This window comes from Eurosta solidaginis, chromosome 1 (assembly GCF_040869045.1).
Source record: "Eurosta solidaginis isolate ZX-2024a chromosome 1, ASM4086904v1, whole genome shotgun sequence".
In the NCBI taxonomy this organism is placed as follows: domain Eukaryota; kingdom Metazoa; phylum Arthropoda; class Insecta; order Diptera; family Tephritidae; genus Eurosta; species Eurosta solidaginis.
In genome coordinates, this window is record NC_090319.1 from 322,656,849 (window position 1) to 322,679,606 (window position 22,758).

General features: G+C 33.0%; 1 protein-coding gene across 10 annotated transcripts in view; it reads right to left on the reverse strand.

The window, feature by feature from the left end:
- The window catches only part of Atpalpha (sodium/potassium-transporting ATPase subunit alpha), a 152,531-nt gene that overhangs the window by 18,646 nt on the left and 111,127 nt on the right, over nt 1-22,758 (reverse strand). For 5 of the 10 annotated variants that reach the window (XM_067761867.1, XM_067761860.1, XM_067761865.1 and 2 more), the window contains 4 exons: nt 19,541-19,807; nt 17,697-19,478; nt 14,833-15,048; nt 8,975-9,069 (listed from right to left, as the gene is read on the reverse strand). In XM_067761867.1, coding sequence (XP_067617968.1) covers nt 8,975-9,069; nt 14,833-15,048; nt 17,697-19,478; nt 19,541-19,807 — 2,360 coding nt within the window. Of the gene's footprint in view, nt 1-4,455; nt 4,551-8,974; nt 9,070-14,290; nt 14,386-14,832; nt 15,049-17,696; nt 19,479-19,540; nt 19,808-22,758 lie in introns of all 10 variants that reach the window. The other 5 variants (XM_067761861.1, XM_067761869.1, XM_067761862.1 and 2 more) reach the window with 3 other exon arrangements.

Consider the following 22,758-nt stretch of genomic DNA (forward strand, 5'->3'; position numbering starts at 1 on the left):
ATATCAGAGGGAAGAGACAAGTACAGCAAAGAAAAAGAGCAGTGCAAATTTTAATCAAATTTCTTTTCGATATTTTTTTACTCTTGATATTTAAAGAAAAAAAAAGTATATATGTATGTATTTTTAACTGAAACCATGCAAACCAATCTAAAAAAAATTTACAAAAAATTTCGATTTTTTTTTTTTTAGTTAGCTGAATTTTTGGGAGTACGAACTTTTTAGCACAATCAATTTTAGTCTAACAAAGTACACGCATTGATTTTTGACAACTTCCTTCGGAGGGTGTTTTAGATTCTCCTCTATATAAAGTGTAAATATTTTTTTTATCGCAAAAACTATTCGGAAAGACTTTGTCAAAATACAATGCAAATTTTGTATTTTGTTAGACTAAAGTAGATTGGGCTACAAAACTGCATACTCAAAAAAAAACCAAATAGCTCCAAATAAAAAGATGGAAATTTTCGCAACATTTTCTCAATTTTTCGAATTTTTTCGAAAGCGTTTTTGAAATTGGTTTGGTTAGTTTTAAGTACGAAATTCATAAGTTTTTTCTTATATTATCAAAAATAAATATAATTTGACAAAATTTGATAAACAAAATTGCCGCTTCTGTGCTTCTGTTCACTACTGTACACATGTGACAGTTTCGAAAAAATTTCAATGCTTCAAAAAATTCGATTTTCCTGTTAAATAAACCGAAACTTTCGAAAAAAAATTTTTTTTCTTTTGGCCAACTTCGAAATTTCTGTAATATTCGATTTTACGAGCAGGGCAGACTACTGAGTTACGAACTGATTTTGACTAAAACAAATGTCTCTAAAGCCGAAAAAGAATATATATTCCTAAAAAATGCTTTTTTTTTTTTGGATCACTTCAATTGTTCGAATTTAATATAAAAATATCTTGGAAACTGGATTTTCATGCAAAACACCGATCATTTTTGGTCATTTTACTAATACTCGATTTCATGGACAAACTTCTGACTTAGGGACGGTTTTTGACCAGAAATGCATGAGCTATAAATATGCCATCTAGAAAAAGTTCTAAAATCTTCAAAAATATTTTTTGCTAGTTTCGAAAAACAGTAAACTTTATCAATATTCGGTTTTAATATTTTCCCAAGATATTATGGAATAATTTAATTAAAAAAGCGGTTTTGCACGAAATTCATAGGCAAGGATTCATTCGAAAAGTTTCTAAAATCTTCGAACAAGTTATGAAGCCTTTTTGGGATGTTTTTAATTATCGTTACACTGAAAGAAAAATACTGGTAAAATCAACAGAAATACGGGTCAATTCAACCGAAATTCCTGTCAATTTTTATCCATCGCAACAAGATGGTGAATCAACTGCGCACAAATAGTTGATTCGTAATTGACCGTTTTGGCAGTCAAATGAACAAAAAAGTTGTTGCGACAGCTTTGTATGAAAGTAACTATGTTGCCATATATGTAAATAAATAAATGTAAGGCGCGATAACCTCCGAAGAGGTTTTAGGCCGAACTTCTCTTCCAATTTGCGTCGTGCTGCTTTTTAATGTTTCTTACAAATTGGCGGAAAGCGACCTACTTGTTTTATGCCGACTCCGAACGGCATCTACAAGGCATATGAGTTTTCACTGATGGCATAAATACACTCGGAGTGTATATTTTTTTTTTTCTAATTGAAAAAGCGAGTTTCTAAAATTTTGATGCTGCTTTTCCCGGGGTGTGAACCCAGGGTCTTCGGTTTGGTAGGCGGAGCACGCTACCATCACACCACGGCGGCCGCCATATAAATACGTAAATATGTGAATACATAAATACACATGCTTGCTACATATACATACATTTGAATATAGAAATGAAAATAGTAGTCACAAAACTGATTCTCAATTCCTCAGTTGCAGCTCAGCTCATTCTCAATTTCTTCTCTCGCATGTAGTTGCCACACTTGATTGTTTCGAACCAAACTTGTAGTATAAATGTTTGACGTAACATTTTTAAAAGGGAACTTGTAAGTTATAGAAAAGTAAGGATCAAATCGCAGGAAGGTAATTCACAACTGAAGTAACTTTACATGTAATTCGGCAAGTTTAATTTTCGTAACACTTTAAGTTGAAACGATTCCAAAACAACTCAAGCTTCTATTTTGTCGGAAACATCAACATTAAAAACGGATGTTTTTTTATTATCTTATTAGATTCGTTCACGCGAGTGAAAATTCATAAAAACTTGAAAAAAATGTTACTAACTTTGGAAAAATCCTGTTCGTTCAATCAAAACTTTTGCAACAAGTGGGCACAATTTTACATTTCGCTTGGACGAGAAGTTGCAAAATTGTACCCGATAAATAGGTGTCCCGGTATCTCATAATTTTTTGCACAGTATATTCAAAAAAGGGTTTTTTGGTTTTGTACTGATAACTGAAAAACTAGTTTTTTATTCTTTTCCCATTTTGTTTGTTTTTTTGATTAGATGGTTTTCTTACTTTGGTGTGTTTTTTTTTAACAAGTCATAAGTACAAAGTAGAGAGCGCAGTGAGCGTAAAATTCTCTTTAAAATTTGCTCATGTATTGACAGTTGATCGCCGTTGAAATGACCTGTAAGATCAGTTGTGTTAACAGAAAAATCAGTTAGATTGCTAGCGACAATTTCTCTTCTGTTGAAATGACTAAACTAATTTGTTCGCCTGACAAGGAACTCGGTCGAATTAACCATAATTCGATCAATTTCACCGAATCTCCGTTAAGTCAAGAACAACAGAACCGATTTGTTGATTTTACTAGCACCATTTCTTTCAGTGTAGTTTTTGGAACTTTCGCAATTTGAATTTCTTTTATATTCTAATTTAGCAACTCAAAAACTTCAAGATATGGAACGCGAAGAACGGAAAACGGTTTTAATATTTTTATTTTATTTTAGTTATTTAAGCTTTTAGCTTCTATAGATCTAACCGTTATCTAGATATTTGATTTTGAAAAAAAAAATAATAATAATAATAATCTGAAATAACCTTTTAGAGTAAACAACGTATAGATTTTGGTTCTCAAGTATAGATTTAATTAAAATTGTTAAATGAAATAATTCCTAAGGCCGAAAATTGGCGAAATTTTGTAGTACATATTTATGTAGCCGTTGAAGATAAGAGAGGCGCTTAGGCGGTTAAGCCCCAATTAAGTATGTAAAAGGATAGGAGAGACTTTAATGGAAAATCGATTTGGGAAATTAAGTTTCAGAATATACATAGATGTTATAGAATTAAGAAGGTAAATTTATTATTTTAATAGACATTCAAAAGTCTCTCAACTGAAAATTACATAATGCATTTCAAATATTTATAGATAGTATATATAGAATTTATATATTATTTTAAAAATATCTCACACCAACATGCGTAATTATAAATATTTAAAGAAAATATAAAATTTTCAGCTGAACAATTTATAGTAATTTTTAACTTTTAAGCTAAAGTAGATATACGAAGGAAGTCTTTATAGTTTAAACAGAAGTAAAAAATTAAGTCTGGAAAGCACTTCTTCCACCATATAATTTATAAACTTAATATATTTATTAGTCTAAAGAAGTAGTAGAGTATATATTTTATAAATATATATAAATATGTTATATAGACAACTAACTATGATAAACATTACTTTAGAAGAAAGAAAACCAGATTTGGTGGAAATAGATAAATTATATTTGTGTACGCGTGGAGATACGTGACAACGTACTTTGCTTTTTTAATGCAAATTTGGTATGCAAATTTTTACAAAAAAAATTTTAGTTTTTCCTTAATTGATAATGCCGAAAATGGGTAATTTGCAAGACTTTCATTAACCCTTAGTTAAATTTTGCAGTTTTATGCCAAAATTTTGTTGCTAAGATTTAGAATTTCGTTACCAAAGTGATTTTCGAAATTTTATTATATATGAAATTTTTATAAAATGCATTTTAGTAAAAATACAAGAAAATGGCAGTTCAAATATATTGGCTTATTGTATACAGTATTTGTATTTAATACAAATAATATTTTGTATAATTAAATAAATTGTAGAAATTTTAATATGCATTTGTTGCATTAAAAAAAAAAACTGATGTGTGGCAAAGTGGAAGTGGGTAAGAATAGGCAATATAATTAAGTACTAAATATAATAGAAAAGTGAGTGAAGGTACTATAAGTATCGAGTGGAAATATTTAAGAGAGAGAGAGTTAAGTAACTAACTAGGAGCGCTTAAAATAGGGATATTATATATAAGGTACTTCTTTGGTAAGTGGATAGGGTTGCGGAGAGGCTTTTATCAGGCATTCGGGTGACTTAATATTAAATTGAAATTGATTTTATATTCAAAAAATAGTAGAAGGTACAAATGATATTTTAAATATTTTAGAATATTTTTTTTACGGAGTTCAGATTTTTTCGCAAATTCGAAAGAAGCTCCATATTTTAACGGAAGCTCATCAAAATAACTTTACCTTTCATTTACCAGTTTATCACAAAATGGATTCCTGGGCTGACGTTTCATAATATCAGATTCAGCTTCTTCATAGGCTAAGGAAATAGCAGGTACCTATTTGTGATAACACATACATACAGACATATTTTATGGTGTTAATAAATGCATAGCAAAAATGAAAACAAAAAAACAACCAAAAAGTTGTTATTATAAATAAATAAAAAAAAAAAGTTAATCATTACCCCCATAAGATGGCTCTGTAGATACATAAAGCAAATATGGCAAATATGTGGTTGTGTGACTATGCAAATTGTAAAAAATAGACATTAATGCTTCTTGGAAACAACGCAGTAGTTTAGCAAGTTTTGCACGCTGAAAAATTACGTTACAACGCTGCTGATAAATACAATTTGATATGAAAACTGTGCAATTGTATGTCCAAAACATACAAATGAAAACATGTTTTAAAAGATTTAAAAAAAATATATATATATATAAAAAATTTTAAAATTAAATAAAGAAATAAAACAAACAATTTTTTTAAAATTTCGATTAAAGGAAAAAGTAAAAACAGAATAATAAAACTTAAAAAAGGAAAACTAAAAAAATTTCAGAGTAGATAGTAAATATAAAATGATTTAAAAAAAATTTTATTTTTTTAATTTTATTATTTATGTATTTGTTTATCGAGCAAAGCTCATTGCTCAAAATTATAAGTAAAATAATTCAAAAAAGTTCAAAAGGGGGAAAAAATAAAAAAAATAAAATATAACGAAAAAAATTTAAGACGTACCTAAAAATATATGTAGATAACGAAAGAAAAAAGATGTATACAAGTATAATGAGATAGTTCGCGAAACTGAAAAAAGTATATATTTGATAGTTTTTTAACTAAACAAATATAATAAAAAAACAGTTAAAAAATGTAAAAAATAATTAGAAATTAAAAAATGGAAAAGAATAATATAAAAATAAAATAAAATAAAGAAAATAAAATAAAACCAAAAAATAACTTTTAGGTATTCAAACAGGAAAAAAATCCCTTGAATTTTATTGTCATGTGCCTCAAAACAAAAATAGTATATTCATAAAACATTTAAATTTTTTTTCAATAACCGTTAGTTCATAAAATTGTATAAAACATAATGTTTTTCATAAAAAAATTAAAATTATATACAGTTCAGATTAGTAATTATAATTATTTTCCTTTGGTATTTTTTTGCTTTAATAACAATGATTTGCTACAATAGTATGTATAAAAAGAAAGACACACTTCAGAATTCCCTATAAAGAAACAAAGATTTTTTAGACAATTTTTCTTTCCAAATACGCATAACACGCAATTTACTTTTGTACCAAAACAACAACAATGTTAATATGTATAGCGAAAATGTTTAGCCAATGAATGACAGAAATAAGTTAAAAGGTTTTAGTAACAAACGCAAAAGTTTTAAGTAAGAAATCAATTGAAAAAGTGCAACAATGAAATGTTGTAAGTATGAATTTTGTAAAAAAAATATTCTTTCGCGTTCAGTTAGCTCATTTTAATAATCTGATAAATTTGTTTATATAATTAGATATTTTTATTAGTATGTATATCTAAAAATGTATCATATAGAAATTTACAATATGTTTTTTGTAAAATATATATATATGTATATATATATATATATATATTTTTTTTTTTTTTTGTTAAAAAATTATGTATTAGAGATGTTATTGTGTAAGTAAAGATGTTACTGTATAAGTTGGCGCGTGATAATATTATCTATAGTTAGAATTTTTTTTGGATATTTTATAAATTAAAATTTTTGAATTTATTTATTCTTTCTTATCAAATTTTTTAATGTTTCTTCTTAATATTCGTAAACTTTAACGAGTTTTCAATGCCCTGCACAATAATTTGTTTATTAAATTATAATATTTTTTTATGATGGAAATAAAAGTCGAAGGCTATGTATATTGTATTTTATTTTCTTTTTCTTTTTTTTTTTTTGATATTTTTTATTTCACTTTTTATATTTTGTATTTTTATTTATATTTTTATGTTTTTATTTTTCTTTTCTGCATATTAATTTTTATATTTTATATTATTTACATTTTTTATAATTTCTTTATTGCTATAAACAATTTTTTGTATATTAAGTTTTTCATTTGAATTAATTTCTTTGATTTAAATGTTTTTCAATGAAATAGAATAAGGCTGTATAAGAAATAATATTTTGTATTTTATCTCATCCCTTTTTTATACTCCACTTATTTTTTTAAATAAAATTGATAAAAATTTAAATTAGATTAAATGAAGTAAATAATCCACCATTTTATTTAATGTTATTTAATTTTTTTTAGGTTTTTTGGCGAGCTTTAAATTTTTACTATTTAAGTTTTTTCCTTATTTTTCCCCATACTATTTTGGGAGTTTGACTTACGATTGAAGCTTGTTCTAGAAATAAGATAGTAAACAAAAACAAAAGAAAAAACCACAATTATATTAAAGAGGCAGTAGAACCCCTACAAATAAAAGTCGCACCGCTTCCCGTTGTGTGGTATACTCAATAATACAATACTATAATTTTGTAAAGGAGCGTGACTGTTGTGTCGGATTTGTGTTGGGAAGGATAGTACAATGTACCAAGTATTGCCATCAGATGCTTCTGCCTGGCGATTTTGGACAGCAAAGGATGGTACTTTTTTGGTGCTACAATCGGACAGTTCAGCATCCATATGGAATGAGGCTCACCCACTTTGATGAAGGCTGAAATTAATATATCTGCAACATCAGACTTATCCAGCAACTAGCAAGCATTTCATTTATTCAGACCAGTGAATCTGAGCGCACAGTGCTTGCTTGTTTTTATAGCTTTAATATCACTCTGACAACTTTTGGGATTTTTCACAAAAAATAATATGTATTATGTAGTTTCCCATCTTTAATTATGGCATGGCTACTAACCCCCACAGTAAGCTGAGCCTATGAAATTAGTAAGATTTCGACGATCATGGAAAATGAGCTTGTATCATGATAAATGCTATATGCATTGTCGCAAAGCTCAGGGTATTTGACCGCTATCAAGCCAAGGGAAACGTCTGCAGGATGGCTTTATATGGCTCTCAACAATATGCAATTGGCTCTGTTTGACTCCGAACAAGAAATAAATCGTTTTCGGTAAAATTATCGTGTTGCATTCGTCATGGCGCACATTCAAAGCAAAAGTTGACACAATCGATCGACAATACCTCAATATTGAGGGGTAGAATTTTGAACACAGAAGTTTGTATATTTGTTTCAGTGATTTGTTGTTAGTTCAGTAGGAAATTTTTTGGTATCCTAATGAGACAATTGTTTTAATTTTGATTGCCCTTGTTAACTAAGAGTAACTTTTTTTTTATTAATAAAAAGTTTCACAAGCAGCACATCTCTAATACATAAAGTTTTAACAAAAATAATACAATGACGTGAAAAATAAAAAGAACATAAAACACAAAAATACCATAACACAAAAAATATATATAATTAAATTTAAAACACAACAAATAAAACATAAATACATACCAATGTATATACAAATATAAAAAATAAAATCATATATTTTGATTTACAATAAATGTATGTGTGTAATTTATGAATTTTATTTATGAAGACATGTTTTCATAATAAAAACAACAACATATTATAGAATGAAAACAACACGACATAAACACTTAAATAAATGTTGTTGACGATAATGATGTTAATAACGTCGATGACGGCTGAACAGATGATGAAGTTGGCATAATGATTTTGTTTTTGTTGCTTAGTTGTTAAATTGCTTAAAATTACAACAACTTTCAGTGGTTAGTTCTTTTAATTGACAATAACAGGTTACAAATACATATACATACACCATAGGGTGGGTGAGTAAGATATACAAAAGTATATACATATGTAAGTATGGGGAAAACATTAATGTGTATGTACTTATGTAGTGAATACACCAAAACAACACAATATTAAACGATAGATATTTAAATTATGGATTTTATTATGAAAAATTATTGGTTAAAATTAATTCTGTTAAATTTTTGTTAAGTCGACCATGTCTAATATGGCCATTCGGAGTTAGGACATTGAAAAAAAAAAAACAAAAAACAAAAAAGGAAATAACAACATTCTTATTAAACGAGCACGTTAGTATTGAAGGGAGACCACTTTCGTTTATGATTTGCTTATAAAGCAAAGAAAATAGCGGGTTTCAATTGCGTTGTTAATTGATAGTTAAAGTGAAGAATTTTTACAAAGTAACAATAAAGTAGTTTTAGTGCAATTGAGCTTTCATATTTTTTATAACCTAAAACTTTAAATTTTAAGAAATTGAAAATTGAATTCGTTGAATTTAATAAAAAAAAAAATTCAGCTAATTCCACAAAAAAAATTTTTTTTTGCATATTGAAAACCGCTCTCTTATATATTCTTATGTATGTATATGGTGTTTGTTAATAGCATAGAAAAAATGCAAAACAACACATTTACTGTGTGTTTGTTTGCTTAATTTTGGCACCTTGAATTGACTAATTTATCGTTGAATGGATCACGTGGTGGACGCTTCATAATATCGGCCTCAGCAGCTTCATAAGCCAATGAAATCGCAGGCACCTAAGTTTGTTTTTAAATTTCAACATATAGTAAGTAACAACATAAAAGGCTTTTCGTTTTTTTTTTTATAAATAGTACATGTATGTATGTAAGTTGATTAAAAAAAATAAATAAATAAACGAGTTCACATATATGTACGTGTATAGATAGGTATGGTCCATAGTAAATATGAGAAATAAATAAAAAAAAATTGATTTCAGCTTTAGCCGCAATATTCTTAATATGTACTTTCCACCAAAATATAAATTAGTAAATAACTGCTAATTAAATCATATAATAATTTGACAGCATTTAACAGAATAGACTATAAACTAGTCGGCTAATTAATTATTTTGATTAATTGTTTATTTTCAAGAAAGTATTTTCAAAATTCAGACTGAATTTAAATATTTGTTTAATCACACTACGCGTAATTAAATTAAATTATTAATTAATTAAATTATTATTCAGCAAAAACATTTTAATAATTAAACGCTTGCATAGAACTAGATAATCATTTTGATCTTCAACTTAGACTAAGATTAAATAGGATTATAATAAGCGTTACAAAGAAATAACAAGTCGATCTTTACATGAAACAACTAATTCAATTTCAGTTAATCAGGAAAAAAATTTAAAGGAATAATCGCTTGAGTGGAAGTAGATAATTATTTTGATCTTCAAACTTAGACTAATTTTTGAATATATTGTGCCACATATTGATAAGATTATGATTAGCGCTGGTAGAAAAAAATAACTACTTGATTATTGCATCAAAAGATTAGTTCAAGGTCAATTTATCTGTTGCAAGAAGCTATTGGGTATTAAGCGATTTATCGACATATTATTCGGCAAAAAAAAAACTTAAATCATTAATCGTTTAATTAGAGCTAGATAATCAACTTGACCTGTAACTTAGACTAAATTTTTGAATATATTGTATATTAGCGTTGGTAGAAAAAAGAAACCAGTCGATTGTTGTGCCAAACGATTAATTCAAGGCCAATTAATTAGTTGTAACAGATTATTTGATGTTGAGCGACTGACTGACTGCTCTATTATTCTTCAAATACTAAGATAACGTATTTAAATTTCTTTATTGATTTCTATTTCTGAAATAAAGCCATTATACTTAAAAATAAATATGAGAAAAAGTTATGGAATTTTTTGCCAGAAATTATCCGGGCGAATAGGGACAGCAATAAAAAAATGCTTTTAAAAAATTTGTATTTAAATTAGTTTGTAAAAAAAGGAATATTTGATTTTAGAAAACTTGAGGCATGATTATACATCTTTTTATCAAGATGATTTTTATATATATTCCGAGAACAACAACGACAATGAAAGCACAAGAGGGATAACGATATCTACACAGACACATGAATGTGTGAGAACGAATATGAGATAAAGACTGAAATTCGATGCATGAAACGAGTCTTCTAGAATGTGATACGCAAATACTAAGTGTAGATTCTTCGAATTAGGTAACTCATGCTATACTTAGCTATAAAAGGCGGTATAAAAGCAAAACAGGGCAATCAGTTAATTTTAACGTGTTGTGAACTGATACTCATAATAAAGAAGTTGGGTCGACTTGAGCTACAATTACGCTTCAATTAACCCGTTCGGCAATAAATCTAAGCCACAGATATGATTATAAGAGTATATGGAAGCGAAATGCCTTAATGTAAAGAAACTTTGGGTATTTCATTCTGACGATAAGTAAGCATGAACAGAAATAGTAGTAAAGTAAGTAAGATGCCCCGAAACCACTGGCAAATGTAGACACAAGCGCCTTGCTGGCTATGTTAACTCAAATCAAGATTATAGCACAATCTACAGCATTAGAAGAATATAGGCACGAAAAACATACAGAATGTACGCGCGGAAGACAAGCATAACATCCATAATGGAGGTACAGGAGGCGAAATATCGTCACAAATTTTAGTTGTAGTTCGGCCAATGTAAATGTATTAAAACGTCGTACCTAGGAGTTGCAACTAATCCACCCAACAGCATAAACGTATGGTCCAATGGTAATTAAACCATCCTTAGAAGGTTCACTTTCATTCCAAGCAATTAAGTTTTAATTCAAGAACACGTAGACAGAAAGTAAATTTAATGCTGCATTATTAGTAGCTGAGAGATCGCGCAAAATAAAAACCGTGAGCTCAAGCTGACCTCATAGAGAAAGAGTAGCGTTATCACATATTAATTTGGCGGAACGAAAGCGTATTGTAGGAAGCTTACCTTCAAATAATAAAATGACAGATAGGTAATACCAAACAAACTCCGAGAGATATAGCGTGTGAAGTCATAATTGAAAATGTGAATACGCAGAAAAACTTGTTTGTGGATCTCTTGGCTGAGGTAGATATTCATAGCTAAGCTTTGAACACAACATAGTTAATAACAAGAGCGGAAGAAGGTACTCGGTCATTGGTTTCACAAAGCCTTAATTACAAAGAATTAATTTATGAGGTAGCTTAGAAGCCGCAAACAGGAAGATACAGTTTTGTTACGCATGATGAAATTAATTAAGCTGAATGATCGCACAAAAAGAGAATAGATAGGGAGAAAGATGAGCATGACAAGCGCCATGCAGCCGGATATCGGAACGTGACCACGGCCAATATAATTGAGCACTGACTGGTAGTTGTTCTTCATACAAGAGCTCCAAGGTGCGCTCAAATAGACAAATGAAATTTTAAATGGTTATAAATGTTGTCGTTGTTGTTGGGTTAATCACGCAACTATGTTTGCTTCTTTTCATTTGTTCTCTGTTGTAATTGAGTAATAATAAAAAAAATGTATCAATCCGTCGAAATTTCAAAAACGTCTGGTTTTAGTGATATTAAAATATTTCCCTTTTAAAAAATAGAGCTGTATAATAAGCTTTCAATTTATTTTGAAAAAAATTTTACATCAACAGCCGTTAGTTATATTTTAGATTTAATTATTTATGATTTAATTTTGGTGGAATGTACAAGTATGCATAAATTCTTGGAAATTATATATGATATAAGAAAAATGTATGTTTAAGAAACTGATTGAAGTTTGAACAAAAATCGTGGCGCGAAGAAATACATAGAAAGAGAGATAGCAAAACTCGCAAGTACATATACATAAATGTGTTTAATTTAAAAGTTAGTCACTAATAGAATATAATTTAAATAACTATTTATTCCATTTTTTTACAAAGTATAATAATTATCTTACAAATAAACACTTAATAGCACATTATGACGAGTTTATAATTAACACCATTCCAACACTCAAAAAGATTAACTTAAGCAATTTTCGCAGAGCTCAAAGTTTCAGTAGCAAAGATCTTACGTTGAACGTTTCCTTAACCGGCTTGCCGTTTATTTTATCCACAAATCGGCTTACAGATGATGTACCATAGCTTGCCCTTTATTCACAAAAGCTTGCATAGATTATGGCGCTTAAATTATATCTTCTTCAAACATGTTTATATAGTAATATTTTGTATATATAGAACTTCTGTGTTAGTTACTTATAGCATTAATTACATACAGTGGTGGTTGAAAAAATAGCACCAAGACTTGAATGAGCATTGTTTGCTTATTTCTTGTTGTACTAACATTAAATAAAAATATAATTCGATTCCAAATAGAAACTGAAAAGAGGACACAAGGAAATAAAATGGCGTAGCATGTATACTTGAGGGAGGGAAGTCCACAGAAAGCGTCTATGAAATTTTCCCAGGCTGCGCATCACAAGGTGTACTTTTTAGTCAGCAAAGCTCGAGTAGGGAGATCAGAGGTTAAGTACAATTCCGATGACAATGTAGTGATCGTGATCCCTATTTATTACCTGGCATCAAGGCAAGTTAAATAAAATAAATGAAAAATAAATTTCAGAAATCTAAGCAAGTAGGTACTCGAATATTGCCTTATGTTGAATCCGCAAAAGATCGGTATAATTTTCTTCAAGTACAAACCCTCTACTTTCAGACTGCTAGGACTAAACGACCAGCAACTAACCTTAACACTCAGTACCACTGCTCTTTGTGCTTGTAAATTTATAATGAGAGAAAGGGAGCCTGAAACCGATTATAAAATTATGAATGTACGAGCCACTAGAGTATAATAGGATGACCTTTAAAAGACCTGCAATCTATGCAGCCTACAGAAATTTCAACGCACTGCTTGCTTCCAATTGAATTGAATTTGGGTGCTGAAAATATCATACACATGAAGAACATACCAATATCCATAGTTTATTACCAGCGGCCAGACTAAGTACAGAAATTTTCTTTTGTATTCTCACAAACTAAATTTTGAGAACAGCTTTGATACTATCCCTCTAAGTAAGAATAATTGGAAGATAGCCCTCTATTTATAAAGGCATACAAATATCTACACCGTCGACTCCAAGATGTGTTTAGGGTTGGGTCCCTGAGTCTTCATTGGTTTTATGGATATTTATACATCATTTCAAGCTGCATTCAAAAATTAATACTACAAAAGATATACATAATTCCCGCCGTAGGCATGTTTTAGTCGCTTCTTACGACTAAAATCCACAGACTCCAGGATTAGAGGGGTCGAAAAAATCATTACCCAGGCAGTCGGTCTAGTATCGGATTCATATACGGCAAAGGACTGCGTAAATCGGGGCTGTTTTTGTATTTTATAACATAGGTCCTTGTTTTTGATAGGATTTTTCAGTTTGGTTGTTAAATAAGCTTCTGGTAACACTACGGCCTCATTCAGTCTATGTGCACGTATCGGCCAGTTCAACTTAACCTCATCTAGAATCAATTACAAATTTCACTCGAGACTTTCTCAACATTGGCATCAAATAAAAGGGCAGTCTTGTGCAACTTTTTTTCTACCCAGTCTTATAAAGAACTTAACTTAAACTTAAAAACAATAATTTTATAACACAATAGCGATACAATTTTATAGCGATAGTTGATTCATTTATCATAGCGTACGTTTTATGTAGGTAGGTATGTCCTTGGAGAAGAAAGGCGTGCAAGTACGTAGCGTAGCAAAATACATTTGATTTCCACCAGTAGCGTTTTATATATAATTTTTCGCGATAATAAAAATTTTACATTAAATAGCGATGAGGCAAGGTATATAACGGTTGTTTTCCATAGAGTTCCAAGCTTTAGCGATTATAGAAACCGTACGTCCTCAAGCACACAATTTAGCCAATAACTATAGTAAGTATATCTTTATTGTTCAAAACAAAGCTGCAGTTTTTTTACCTTTCATTCACTAATTTGTCAAACATTGGATTACGTGGTCGTCGTTTCATGATATCCGATTCAGCTTCTTCGTAGGCTAATGATATAGCAGGTATCTATGTGTTGATTTGTGTATAGCGGCATTTTTGTTCATTTTATTTTATTTTTATTGTATATACGTGTGTATGTATGTGCGTTGGTATAAAATATTGTATATTTATTGATAACATATTAATTAAATATATAGCTTAATAACGCACAATGGCACCTAAGTATAAGTGTGTGTAGCTACCTATCAAATTTTCCTAAAATATATGCTTAAAAATTATTTAAACGCTATTTTCCTTCACTTTTTTTCTTAACATATACCTTTCGTTTATTATTTTTTGTTTGTTTAGTAGTTAAGTTAAAAAATTATTATCTCACGAAAAAAATGTATAACTTAAATAAAAAAAAAACTTAACTTAAACAACTCAATTGATAAATAATAATTTTTTTTTTCGCACAACCACAAAAAGTATACAAATGTACAAATTTGTCACATGGGACATTGTTAAACTTACCATATCAGTTCCCAAATCGATGCACAAAATGGTAACGGTACCCAATGGCAGTGGTATATCGCACAGGATGAAAGCCAAAAATGGTGAGATTTCGGGAATGTTGGAGGTAAGTGTATAGGCAATGGATTTCTTTAAGTTATCGAAAATCAAACGTCCTTCTTCAACACCCGTTACAATCGAAGCAAAATTATCATCGAGCAATATCATGTCTGCGGCCTAGATGATAATATTTTTAAGACATTAGTACAAGTGCAATTACATACATAAGAAAGAAGCAGAATTAAAACGCGCAACATCTTTGGGGATGCAATGAATCTTATTACAAAATAGAGAATCTTCAAATCAAATTTTACTATCCAATGTAAATCGGAAGAACAAAACTTATAGAAATAATAAAAAGTTTCAAAATAACTGTTATTGAAGGAAAGTTAAATAACGATCAACAAATAAGTGTTCTTTTATAAATTTCGTTTAAGGTACTTCTGAGTGGGAACCATTTTTTCTGTAAAATATACCCAAAGTTGTGAACGAACATGCTTCTGTTGTTGTTGTTGTTGTAGCGATAAGGTTGCTCCCCGAAGGCTTTGGGGAGTGTTATCGATGTGATGGTCCTTTGCCGGATACAAATCCGGTACGCTCCGGTACCATAGCACCATTAAGGTGCTAGCCCGACCATCTCGGGAACAATTTATGTGGCCACATTAAACCTTCAGGCTATTCCCTCCCTCTCTACCCCTAAGTTCCATGAGGAGCTTGGGGTCGCCAGAGCCTCGTCTGTTAGTGAAACAGGATTCGCCGCGGATAGGTGAGGTTGACAATTGGGTTTGGAGAAGCTATATATTGCGCTGGCAACCTAAAAGGTTGCGCTACACAGCCCCTTGAATCTGGTATTTTAGTCGCCTCTTACGACAGGCATACCTACCGCGGGTATATTCTGATCCCCTAACCCGCTGGGGTCGAACATGCTTCTCAAGAGCTATTTCTCAACTATCGCTCAACTTGAGAATCAACTGAAGATATTTAAATTTCTCAAAGGTTGGACAATAATTGGAAAATGATGTTGGATATCAACTTGAGAAATAAACATTGTTAGATATCAACATGAAAGCTAAAAATTTCAAAAGGGTTGGAGAACAATTTGAAAATTATTTCGATATCAACTTGACAACTTAAATTTCTCAAAGGATGAAAAAATATTTTTTCGACCTTTCTAGGGAGGGTTGCTCATGATGGTGAAATTAGTCGTACTCGCGGCAGCCAGAATGGTGCCAGAAATACTAATCCTGCTTTGCTCCAGAATCATATTTTCCAAAGGAACCCTCCACTGAACTCTCAACCAATGTTTTGCGGTTACAACAACAGCATAAGTTGTAGAGGAGCACAAATGCCAAACTTTTATTGTGTTGAACTACCTGCTTTACTAAGGCCAGAAATTAATTCTAGAAACAATGGGTAGCAATCTGGCTGATAGCCTCAACTCCACATGGACATTCTCTTCAGATACCATTCCTATATCATGAGTTAGGCTTGGGTAACCATGTGAAGAAGGTCTTCAGAGCAGATTATAGACTATGAAAACAATAATAAGCAGGTTAATAACACTGAGCTAGTTTAAGGGCATCTTTCATGAGGCGATAGTCGCTACAAGTCTGTGGGCGGAGATAAGTCTACAATGCGGATACTGCAAAGACTGATACTGAGTGGCAAATACGCTGTACTCAAAAAGGTTATATTCTGCGTGGTCCTTGAGTGAAAAGAAGAATTTAAAAGCTTATTATATGGGAACAATGTTCGGCTGGAGCAGATTCTAAGGCATAGAAGGAAACGAGTAAGGTGATAACCCCCATCGGGTTAGGGGGTCAGCATATACCCGCGGTAGGTATGCCTGTCGTAAGAAGCGACTAAAATACCAGATTCAAGGGGCTGTGTAGTGCAACCCTTTCAGGTTGCCAGCGCAATATATAGCTTCTCCAAACCTAATTGTCAACCTCACCCATCCGCGGCGAATCCTGTGGGGAGGGAGAGATGGCCTGAAGGTTTAATGTGGACATATAAATCGTTCCCGAGATGGTAGGGCTAGCACCTTAATGGTGCTGTGTTACCGGAGCGTACCGGATCTGTATCCGGAAAAGGACTATCACATCGATAATACTCTCAAAAGCCTTCGGGGAAAAACCTTATCGCTACAACAACAACAACAGTAAGGTGATAAATTAGCCAGCGGGGCAAAAGTATAGTTTAGCACCTAATACCTGTTTCGTTATAGTTTCCCCAAAACATAAACGGTAAGCTCCAAAAAGATGCACAATTGACAGGGGACTAATGGCGTCAGATAATAAGCCAAAGAAAGGACATGATTAGATTAAGAGCAATCTCAGGGTCTCAATATGACATTGCAGACTTAAGGCTCTATGGTATAAACTAGCTATTGGACCTCCAGCCTATGCTGTAACAGTGCATAGAGAACAGACATATACGTCAGTTTAAGTAAATTTTTCTATTTTCTGATTGTGTTTAGCTTGGATAGGGTGCTATGAGCAAATGAGGGCACAATAGACCTGAGGGTCAATGCATGCTTAAATATTTATTAGCAAAGTAAAGTTCAAATTAAGAAGCGTTTTAATGCTTTCTTGAAAATTTATTGGTGCTATATGTGAAACCTTTAGACTTTTGCAAATCGAACCGATTTTCGGAGGTTGTACTATTTTCGAATAATGAATTATTTAACCCCATGTGAATAATGCACAACATAGTCGACATAAATTACGTGATTTATAGTATCAAATTATATTCTATTTGCCAATTTTCCCATCATTTCGCAAACTCGAATACAGCGCACATTTTTCTATTCTAAGATCACTCACCTGCTTGGACACATCCGAACCGGCAATACCCATAGCAACACCAATATCAGCCTTCTTCAGAGCAGGTGAATCATTCACACCATCACCAGTTACAGCTACAATAGCACCCATACGTTGACAACCTTCAACAATAATCAATTTTTGTTGTGGTGAAGTGCGTGCAAATACAATTTCTGTATGATATCTTAAAATTTCATCCAGATGTTCGGGTGCAACATCACGCAACTCAGCACCATGTACAACAGCTGCTTTAGCTTCGCGTGGATTAACTTCCGATACGGGAATATTCAAACGTTGCGCAATATCCTCAACAGTTTCATTACCCTCCGAAATGATACCCACAGATTTGGCAATAGCTTTGGCAGTAATTGGATGGTCACCAGTAACCATAATAACTTTAATACCGGCTGAACGGCATTTGGCAACAGCATCGGGTACAGCAGCACGTGGTGGATCAATCATAGACATAAGACCAACAAAACGCAAATTATCGATGGGGAAGTTAACATCGTCAGTGTTGAATTTGAAGCCAGTTGGATATTTATCGGAGGGCAACATAAAATCGCAGAAACCGAGCACACGCTCACCCAAACCACCAAGTTCCATGTACGCATTGTTGAATGCTTCTTTCATTTCTTCATCCAATACTTTTTCCTTGCCATTAATGAAAATTGTAGCACAGCGTTCCAAAATACGTTCAGGTGCACCCTTCATAACAAGCAAGTACCGTGGATCACTGGGATCTTCAGTTTCGTGTATGGATACTTGATATTTGTTGGTTGAATTGAATGGAATTTCAGCAATTTTCTTATTACGTTTACGTATATTCATTACTTCGCCCAAAGCCAATTCCATACATTTGAGCAGAGCAGCCTCAGAGGCATCACCGCTAACTTCTTTCTTCAATATGGGTACACCTTCTTGACCGCCCTTAAATTCGGCACGATTACAGAGAGTAGCAATGCGAGAGAGCGCCTTGAATCCAGGGCTAGTTCTATCGTATTGCACACCCGACTGATCTTCAGTTGTATCCGCCTCAATGATTTGATTGTCGAACCACATATGGGCGACGGTCATACGATTTTGGGTGAGGGTGCCGGTCTTATCGGAACAAATTGTCGATGTAGAACCCAAAGTTTCGACAGCTTCTAAATTCTTGACCAAACAATTCTTCGAAGCCATACGTTTCGCAGTCAGTGTCAGACATACAGTGACAGTGGCCAATAGACCTTCGGGTACGTTTGCAACAATAATACCAATCAAAAAGATAACAGCATCCAACCAATGATAACCCAAAATGAAAGCAATAACGAAGAATGTCACACCCAAGAACACAGCAACACCGGTAATTAAATGAATGAAATGATGAATTTCCTTAGCAATGGGTGTTTCGCCAGTATCCAAACCCGAAGCCAAGCCAGCAATACGACCCATCACAGTGTGATCACCACAACTGATCACGACACCCTTGCCAGTACCCTCAACAGCATTGGTGGAGAAGAAAGCCAAATTCTTAGTTTCCAATGGATTTTCATGTGTGAATTCGGGTCCACGTGATTGTGGCTCTGATTCGCCAGTCAACGATGAGTTATCTACTTTAAAGTTACGCGCCTCAATAATACGTATATCAGCGGGTATACGATCGCCAAATTTCACTTCTACAACATCACCTAATACTAAGTCTTCGGCGCGTAAGGTTAACTTTTCACCTTCACGTATAACAGTAGCAAATTGGGGCACCATATTTTTGAACGATTCCATAATTTTTGAACTTTTGGATTCCTGCGTATTTGAGAAAAAATGTTAACATTGTTAATATAATTCTATTACATTATCTTACTCACCTGATAGTATGAGAATATACCAGTAACTATAACTACAGCCGAAAGCACAATACCCAAGTACAAGTTATCGTCTGAGGGTTCTTCGCTGGTAGTGGCCTGAATGGAGTAGGCCACAAAACAAAGTATAGCACCAATCCACAGCAACATAGCGAAACCACCGAATAAATTCTTACAGAATTTTACCCATTCGGGTGTTTGTTTGGGTGGAGTGAGGGCATTGGGGCCATCTCGCTCTAAATTCTCTTTGGCCTTGGCGTGACTCAGACCCTAGTGTGCGGAAAAAAGAAAATTTTTAAAATTAAACAAAATTTTAAATTGTTGCGTTTGTAGGCGAAATGACTCCTATTCAGAAAAAAATTATAAAAATCGTTGCATAATTTTAGGAACATATTTTCTTTCTTTTTCTCCTTTTTCATTTAACTTTAAAATTTATAAGCGATATCTCATTTAGGAAGGGTGGGTTAGGCCGGTGATTAGAAACTTACATTGACTGAATACGATCTGAACAAGACTGATCTAGACCGTAGATATATCCATCTGAAATTCAAGCAACACGAGACGGTAGACTGCTTATGTCTAGTTCCAGCAAAAGCTAGACAGTTAAGCATTAAGCATAAGTCCAGTATGTTAGGACTCATCGCATGGGCTCTCATTGGACGGTGTCCCGTAATATCCCCAATCATTAATAAATAAATACAAACCACGACATATCTCCGAAGAGAGCGTCTCTTCCAATTTGCGTCGTGCTCCTTTTAATGGGCGGATTGGGACCTACACGCCGAATCCGAACAGCATATGCAAGGAAGATGAGTTTCAATAATATAAATTAGCGTTAGTGAACGCAATAGGTTTTTTTTAATTGTCAGAAGGGTATCGATACCTTGCAAGAGGTAGTGTCTGTTGAGCTCACCCGGGGCAAATCTGTCCAAGAGTAATCTGCAAGCGGTTTGTTGAACTCCAAACGCTCTGCTGTCCACTACGTCCAGTTCAGGCGCACCCATATCAAACTGAAATCTACGCGAAAGCTGCCAGGGTTCGGATGATACTAATCTTAAAATAGTTTGAGGCTATGGAAAGAAGGATTAGGAATTCCCAGATCACCTTCGATCACACCACTGCTGAGCTCAAAACAATAATAGAATTTTGGCCATCCCAGTAAATGTTAATTTCAGTGGCTGTGGTAGAACTTAATGCTATCAGAACGTATCAGCTAGAGTCCCCTAATCGATGGAGAGCCGACACTACGAGTTCTCTAACTTCTTTAAAAAGAACGCGTTCCGTTTAGTTAGGGTTGACAGCCAGCCTAAATAGCACTGTCCATTATATGCACATTTACTATCACTATTCAGAGTAGAAGACTTAAATACTCGCTTTAGGAACTCTTCTATGCACTCTGGCCCTACGTCTACCTATACGGATTTAACCAAAGCTTTCATCGCCGATCTTGGTAGACCGATGAAAATGGACCTCAAGTAGCGCGGGAAAAACGGAAATCCCGTGATTCGACATCGCAGTAATTTTTGAAGCCATCGGTATAGTGAGATTACTTCCTTCTTCTGCTACACCTCTATTTTTTTCTTTAGGGTAGCTTTAACTTAAAGCTTTTGCTAAGAAGTCAATAAGGGTGGTGATAGTCTGATGACACTGATGATTCTCTTGAGGGTACCACTGTGTCCAAACTGTTTTTCGTTCCAACATTCAAACTTTTTGAGTCCTATGTACGAACTGTCTGCAGGACAAAATTTAGTGCTTCTGTTGGGACCGAACCAAGTGCTCCTATTACGTGGGTCAGTTGTAACTTATTCAGTTTTATAATTTATTTGTTTGCTTTATATCACTGTGTGCCCAAAAACTATTGGCAAGTTTGGTGTGTGTGAACTCTTTTTTGACTGTCCGGTTCAACCCAACTGTACACTTTTTTTGGTTTTGTGTTGGTGCTTCCGCTGATTATTCTTTCACGCGATGGTAGGGAATATGGGACTTATCTACCCTTTTTTAAAAGTAACTATAATGGAAAGCTAGTTTGGTGTCATTAAGCGAAAGCAGTCAAAGTTGTGAGATTTGTTTTTGTTTCTGAACAGTTGGGGCACCGGTATTAAACCCACCATGCTCTTATTCAAAGATGTTCGTTATCGTTAGGATAACGCGATATTCTACTACCGTTAATCATCTAAGAAGGCGATAGAGCATTTTTCTTGTATTGTAGTGATCATTCTAGGGTACCAGGGGGTTCATGAAGGGAAAATTCAGTAGATTTACCTTTCATATAGGCATGTTGTGCCTTTTATCGGTTTCAGCCTGTTATAATCGTTCCGATATCAGGGCCTTCAACTTGAAAAAAGTAGAGCTTATGGCTTCTCATGCACTGACTCTCTACGGCTCACAATATTACTTCGGCTCTGTTTAGCTCACAACACCAAACAAATCTTTGATAGGTTTGGCCCTATTATAACAGATCTGTTATAGATGCCTAAAAGACCTTGCAGGACCTTCAGCATAAAAAAATGTAGGCCTATAGAAATGTATAAAGAGCCACTGTCTCGGTAGTCCACTTTGACTCTGTTTGGCTCATAACAACAAACAAATCGATGGGATAACACGAAAAGTTAGCACATCATGATTTGAATTGCTTTGGCTTAAGCAGGGCGCACACTCAAACCAAATGTTATAACTATCGATCGATATTCATCTATCGACCTATTGTTGTTAACGCGAAGCTTAAGCGACGCACCTAATAAAAAAATGGTTGAAAGCAAATTTCGTGAGCAGTTTCACATTTTTTATAACATTTTACTTCTTGGTCATTGCCTGCATTTTGAGTTGGCACAGTTTCGCCTCAAATCAAATTTAATTCGTTGTTATTGATATTAGAGTAAAATTGCAAAGCTTAACACGGCGATACTTGCTAGCACATGTTTCTGCACCCCCCTCCCCCAATTTTTCATCAGTTAACTTTTCGAGTACTGGTATGCGATCCCAAGTACCGGCAATCAAACTGGTGTGCGCGTCAGGCTCTTCTATCCACTCATTTATATGACCACCCCCCAGTTCGTTGTGTGTTTATCCTTTAATCGGCATTTTTCGCTTTCTCCTCCTTTCTCCACTAACTTGGTTCATATATTTGGTCTATTATAACCCATACAGATTGAAGAAGTGATTGAAAGGCGCCTAGTCTTCCTCAACAATATTTTCATAACAGCATCCCCGTGTTGTTTCAT